This window comes from Zingiber officinale, chromosome 5B (assembly GCF_018446385.1).
Source record: "Zingiber officinale cultivar Zhangliang chromosome 5B, Zo_v1.1, whole genome shotgun sequence".
In the NCBI taxonomy this organism is placed as follows: Eukaryota; Viridiplantae; Streptophyta; class Magnoliopsida; order Zingiberales; family Zingiberaceae; genus Zingiber; species Zingiber officinale.
This window is the reverse complement of record NC_055995.1, coordinates 5532508-5539533: the sequence shown is the minus strand read 5'-3', so window position 1 is coordinate 5539533 and position 7026 is coordinate 5532508. Positions and strand designations below refer to the sequence as shown.

The window sequence follows — 7026 nt, the reverse complement described above, 5'->3', positions numbered from 1 at the left end:
ATGCTATACCTTCTGAAGGTTGTTCCTCAAAACCTCTTTGATGTTCAGGAATGGACAATTTTAATATGCTTTTTTAACATGTATAAAATTGTCCTGACGCAATGCAGAGGTGCTCAAAATCTGGCATAGCGCTGGTGCTGTATGCTTTGATGTGGACAGCACTGTTTGCTTGGATGAGGGTATTAATGAACTTGCTGACTTCTGTGGTGCTGGCAAAGCTGTTGCAGAGTGGACTACACGGTCATTTCTTTTTCCCTCCCTTTTGTCATTAAGTAGGTTCAAATTCACCAATAAATAAAGTTATTTTCTTCACTTCTTATTTGTGATGATTCAGGGCTATGAATGGCTCAGTACCATTTGAGGAAGCTCTTGCTGCTAGACTTTCTTTATTCGACCCTTCATTGAAGCAAGTCCAAGATTTCCTGGAGAAGAGACCTCCAAGGTAACTCCGATATTGTTAAAACTGGGCAATGATAATTCAACAAGTTTGATCGAAAACAATCTATGTTAAAATCAATTCAAGCCCGCGTTTTCAATTTGACTTCATTAAAAATGAAATTGGTAGATTATCTTTCCATATTTCCCAAAACTCTTGCTTTTGAGAATATTCTGCAAATGTTTTATTTCACTAAAAGACTACTTGTGAGATTGCGAAGACTAACTTTGACAAGGAAACAGATGGTGAACTGTTTGAAGAAATTATATACGTTTAAAGTGACAGGATGAGAATATCATGTTACCTCTATTTTGTTGGCTCAAACAATGTTTGCTAGTTCAGTTAGCACTTCTGCATGCATATGCTTTACTGGATTATCAATGCAGCTGTTCCTAGTCAATGTTTATAAATTGAGTTGTTGATCTTGCCCAAGATGCCTTATTTCAGAAGGCAACTTGTTAATTATGATTGATTTGACTTGGATTTTTTTTTGTTGATTAATTGTTTGGTTAGACACTTAGGGAAAATGACTGCATAGCTTTATTGATGCATGTATATACATTTGCAATCATCTATGAATCATCTACTAATTTTTGTGCTAATGGAAACAATCTCTTAGCCGTGTTTCAGTCATTTCATTTGATGTGCAGAATTTCACCTGGCATTGCTGAATTGATCAAGAAGCTGATGGGCAAAGGCATTGATGTGTATCTTATATCAGGAGGATTCCGTCAAATGATCAATGTACGCTGCTTGACTTGTACTTTTCAAGAACATTGTAACACGCTAGTTGTATAACCTGCTTCTGGGAGTTGGTATGGTCATACTTGGCAACATTTTTTTTGTATAAAAACTAGAATCGTGTCATTATGCTTAACATGATACTAACCATTTTTCCTATTGATTTTAGTCCTGGGAGCCACATCTAACCAATTAAATATAGTTTCAGTTTAAAGGGTAAACTTATTTTTATCCGATTCAACACAAAAACTTTTCATATTATTTTCCTCGTTCTTCAATTGTGTCTCTAATTCTCCATTTTCTTCTCTCCTTGTGTAAAACTTATTGGCCAAAGTATGCTTTTTAATGTCCTCTATAAAGTAGGCATCTATAATTGCTATCTGCTTTAAACTGATGTTTGAGGATTGCTCCAGTTATGTGCTTGTAATTGATGATAGAAAATTACTCCAGCTATCTACTTTTAGTTAGTGATAGAGAATTGCTCCAATGTGGCTGTTATTTCATTTCTTATTTATATGGAAGGTTGTTTACACCTGCACATGATGTGGCTATTGTGTATTTGTTCCTTGAGTTTCTTATAGTGTTGACTTTGCACCATAATAGAGTCACATCATAGGTTAAAACTATGAGATCAGATCGTAATGAATACTCAATGCCACTCGTTCAAGGGTGAGCCATCACTCATTCTATCCATCCTCTATCCACACATAATATTAATTATTTGGCATGTCATACTATATGGATTTTCACTTTTCAGCAATTATATTTTCAGTCAAGAAGGTAAAGATGTGTATGTGATTGTTTCAATGCTAAAATATGTGCATTACAGATGTAAAGTTAATAGTTTCTCATTTGCCTTAACATCTTTATGAAAACAACAAAACAATGTCTTTTGAAGCCTGTAGCATTGCAGCTTGGAATACCTCTTGAGAACGTCTTTGCAAATCAGTTACTCTTTGGAAATTCTGGTGAGTTTGCTGGATTTGATGTTGGAGAGCCTACTTCGAGAAGTGGCGGAAAAGCAACAGCTGTACAACAGATACGAAAGGTCAAAGTAGTTTCTTCATTTCATCAAACATAATTACACCCGGTATGTCTGAATCCTTATTTTGTATATGCAGGTGCAAGATTACAGATCATTGGTTATGATTGGAGATGGTGCCACTGATCTTGAGGTATCTCAGTCAATCACATTATCTTTTGCAGTTTAGCATTTAATAGTTTTGACTAAGTTTTCTGATTATCCTTGAAATTCCCATGCTGAGTGGTGAATATAGTTCTTTTTGTTTGGTAGCTTAGTGAAGAATTTTAAACGAGAATTATTGTTCCACCTTATGTTGAGATGCCATTTGGCAAGACTAATCTCTCATGACAGAAAAATATAACTTACGAGTGTATTTAGGATTTTGATTTTAGCAATAATACTTCTTGAATATATGACAAAGTATTTGATTTGTGTAAAGGCTCTGTCTTATTATATCAGTATTTAATATTTATGTTTAGTCAATGAATAAAAAGAACCTGAGAGAAATTGAAGTTAAACGAATAGGCATTTATCCAATGGGGTTGGAGTTCAAATGGCTGGAACCATTGCCTAGCCTTGAGAGTATAATAGACATATAAATCTCCTGTGAGTTCGGGTTGGGTTGCCATATGTATCTACTTATCTGGCACACAATTTCTTACAAATAATTTCACTTAGTACCTCTGGTTTCTCATATATTAGCATTTCAGTAGGGAAATACAAAATGGATGATCCATAAGCTCACCTTTTTGAAATGTTCTAAAACATCATGCAAGAAAGAGAAATAGACTGAATTCTCATGAATGAAGCATTCCTATGTGTGACTAATAAATGAATTGAAAACATCAAATTCTATCTTTAAATCTAGAAGGAATACATGCTCCTTATTCCATTCCACATTCCAGGAACATATATTTATTCAACTATGGAAATAACACATACTACAAATGAACAAAGTTCAGTAAGCTAGGGATTGAGCGAACACGATAGTAGAGTGGTGGCTGGTTGAGCAGGACAAGCCAATCGGGTCAACAATCGAATCCAAATAAAACATTTATTCTGTTAATGAATTCAGGAACAGATATTAGTAATTTATTCTTTGTCCATTTCATGAACCAAGTAGTTCATTCTTTCTATTTATCGCTCTGCAAAATGATATGTTTTTGTTTCAGCTTCTCTTTTTTTTGTGTTATTCTCAAGGCACGGGGGCCTGGTGGCGCCGACTTATTCATATGCTATGCCGGTGTTCAGTTGCGAGAAACAGTTGCAGCAAAATCTAACTGGCTCGTCTTCGACTTTGAAGAACTACTATCCTATCTCACAGTATAATCTTGTTGTGCCACTGTTTTTTCTTCTTCTTTCACATTCTTGTTTGGGAGATGTTTCATTTCATTCGAGTTTTGTTTCTTCCTCATGTCAAAATAATTTGTTCGTATGAAATTTTGGGAGATGTCTCCTTCCTCTAAATGCAACCAATTGAATGTGTTGGCTTTTCCCACACTTCAGTGTCTTGGGAAACCATGCATTTCATTCCATTCCATTTCATTTTACATTAAGGCTGCGATAATATAATTAAAGTTGTAATGCAATAAAATTTATAATGTAATGAAATTAATATTATATTACTATGTGTGGTAAAAGAGTTTTATATTATGCATGGAATCTTTAATTAAGTGTGATTATATATTTTTTTTTGTGTCTATTATTTTTTTATTAGAAATGTAATGTATATTATTATAAAATGATAAAAATATTTTGTGATATCTGTCAAGGGTGGGTCGGCGGTGAATAGTGGCAACGACGGCGATAATCGGTTGGTGCAGGGAATAAACTAAGACATATTTGATATTTAAATTTTAGTTAAACATTGAGCTTGGAATGTAATTGGATTATATGCTGAAGTGTAAAATTTTACTATCTTTTGTAATTCAGATTATATTATATTACAGTTTTAAAATTATACTAAGTAAAATAACTAATATCTTAATGTAATTAAGATTATATTATAAGATTGATTATTCTCACCAAACGTAGTGTGTGAGTTTGATTCAAGTTATCATGTATAATTATAATTATGTGATTACTAGGTACTCATATAATCAGGTTATGTTGAATAAAGTATAATCTAATATTATTTGATTCAACTTTAGGTAATGTAATAAAAAATTATTTATTCGAAGGTTTTAGGGTATAATCTAATTTAATATTTTACTATAACTTTGTAGGTATGTTAAGAACTTCAATCACGATTGAGTCTAGATATATTAAAAACTTATTAACAGTATGATTTCCTTGATGCCTATTAACCAAATCTCTATAACATTGCAACAAATAAAAGAACAAAAAGATTACAGAGGCATCCATCCCACTAGTTCGGTTCAAAATGGAAATCATCCAAAAGTTCAATCCAAAATGAGATTCATCTATGGAGTTTTGTCTAAAATAATATCATGGTGGTCCAAAATTATATTAAGATATAAGTATTATCAACCTAATTTAAATATCTAATTCATTTTAGAAATAAAAGCTTGGTTTATATGGATTGATCTCATAGAGTTATTTTACCACATAATCTCTCCTAAATGTCTTTGGTAATGTGAAGTTGCCAACCTTGTATTCATTCTTGAGATTGTACTACTTAACGTCCATAATTTCTTATTGAGAGAAGTCAGAAAGCTTCATTAACTCATCATATATCTTCATTTTTTTATCACGGCTCTAGGTTTATTTCTTGAAAAAGGTGAAAATTCTCTTTATCTCCTCATTAGCCTTCGTAACAAAGTAATATACTTGTGAATCTTTTCTATCAAGTCACCTAGAACATCATCAAACTTTTTTTTCTTTCTAATGGTTGGCTTCATGCTTAATGGACAAATGATGAGATGGATTTTCTTCATCTTTGACAGATTCTTCATCTTCATGACCTTCAGCTTGTTCGCCTATTTCACCCTCAAATATGCCAACCTCTTCATCGCATAAATTTAACCTCTTCATCGCATAAATTTATCTCTTATATTGTATCACTTGAGCTTTCTGCACTAGCTCCTATGGTACGATCTTTCCTCCACATAAAAATTAGGGAGGGGGGGACTCTTTGTTCCTTAAATCAATAGCGGTCCGATAAAGACCACACAATCATCAAATAAATGAAAAACCATAAAAATAGAAATAGTTACCTTAACTCAATCATAAAAGACATCCTTTGTTGCAGTGATACTCTTCTCAACATCGTTCTACCTAAATCCACTGTTATGATTCAACATCTCGTTGATAGCATGAAATTGCTTCTTTAGTTGCTACAGTAACGATACAGTACTGCTACAGTAGCGCTACAGTACTGCTACAGTACCCCCTAATTTTGGGATTTTACCCCGAGTACATTCACTCAGCACTCGTTCTAGCCCGACCAACCTAGACCTAGCCTTTTAGCCTCCTCCATCAGCCTTGCGTCCCTCGGATGCCTCCCCATCCTTCACGTCTTGCCTTCTGGAGCTTCCATCGGCCTTGTCATTGTTGTCAGGTCTTCCTTTGCCAAGAGGTCGCGCCTCCGGGACTTCATCCATTGCCAAGTCACACTTGGACTTACGTTGCCAAGACTACATGCTTGGACTTACACCGCCAAGACTCATCCTTGGACTTTCCTCCTTTGCCAAGATCACACTTGGACTTAGTTGCCAAGACTACATGCTTGGACTTACACCGCCAAGACTCACCCTTGGACTTTCCTTGTTGTACCTGTATCCTGCACACTCACAATGCATATCAAATACAACAATAAACCTAACTTAAACATTTACCCAAACATTAAAACCTAGGGTCACTAGGTTGCTCCAATAAGTACTTCATATTAAAATACTATTTGGTTGTCATTGGTTGATACCTTTGACCTCTATATGATGCCAAAATCCCATACCAATTTGTATATTCAACATCACACAAATAATTACAACCTGTATATATCTTACAAGTGAATATATATATATATATATATATATATAGAATTATTATGCTACGGACTTTATCCTGCGGATTGTTACAGACCAACTGTCACGTCATATTATTTTATTTTTTTAATAAAACATTTCCTCTTTTTTCTTCTGTTTCTTCGTTCTGCATCTCGTCGCGCCCGCACCTCGTCGTGCCTCGTCACCGTGCCTCGCCGCCTGCGCATCCCGCCCTTCCACCAGCCACTCTGTGGATGGAAGGAAACACACCATCATTAGACCGACGGCGCAGTTATCCGACACGCCGCAATTGCAGCAGCCCCTCGCCTTCCAAAAAGGAGTTGACGAGGATGTCGACGGAGCAGGGGGCATATTGCAGAACGTTGACGGTGAATGCCTGCATGGCGTGGCCCCCGCCAGAGATGAAGTTGCCGCTGGGGATGGCTTGCTTGTGGAAGGGGAGGATGACGATGGTAGTATTCTTGTCGAGGGCGAGGGAGCAGACGTCGTCATGCATGCTATTGTAGGGGGAGATGCAGATGTAGGGGAGAACCCAGATGCAGCCGCTGTCGAATTGCTTCTTGAAAAGCTTGAAGGCGTTCACGATGTGGTCGGAGTCGGAGACGGAGGCGGAGGTGTGGAGCTTGTAGTGGATGAGGTTGGCATCGGCGCCGACCAATGAGCTAGATGAGATGGCCAGTCATGGAGGAGGTAGACACAGATGGGGTAGTGGGACGTCGACGTGATCGCGCTGAATTCCGGCGCGGTCATGTCCGGATTCCGGCGCTTTCGGATTCCAGCGCGGTCGCGACCGATTTCCGACGCGGTCGCATCCGAATTCTGGCGCGGTCACGTCCGGATTGCTGCTGGAATCGAGGCGC

General features: G+C 36.7%; 1 protein-coding gene across 1 annotated transcript; it reads left to right on the top strand.

The window, feature by feature from the left end:
* Positions 1-3609, top strand: LOC121986459 (phosphoserine phosphatase, chloroplastic). Its single transcript, XM_042540428.1, has 7 exons — positions 1-18; positions 110-240; positions 335-442; positions 1087-1180; positions 2076-2225; positions 2299-2352; positions 3402-3609. The coding sequence occupies exons 1-7, from the start codon at positions 1-3 to the stop codon at positions 3528-3530; spliced, it is 684 nt and encodes a 227-aa protein (XP_042396362.1). The 3' UTR covers positions 3531-3609.
* The last annotated feature ends 3417 nt before the right edge of the window (positions 3610-7026 follow it).

Excerpts from the sequence above, each read along its gene's own strand:
- LOC121986459 (XM_042540428.1), top strand. Across the intron at positions 2,226-2,298 it reads CTGTACAACAGATACGAAAG|GTGCAAGATTACAGATCATT; the intron begins GTCAAAGTAGTT and ends TTGTATATGCAG. Across the intron at positions 2,353-3,401 it reads ATGGTGCCACTGATCTTGAG|GCACGGGGGCCTGGTGGCGC; the intron begins GTATCTCAGTCA and ends GTTATTCTCAAG.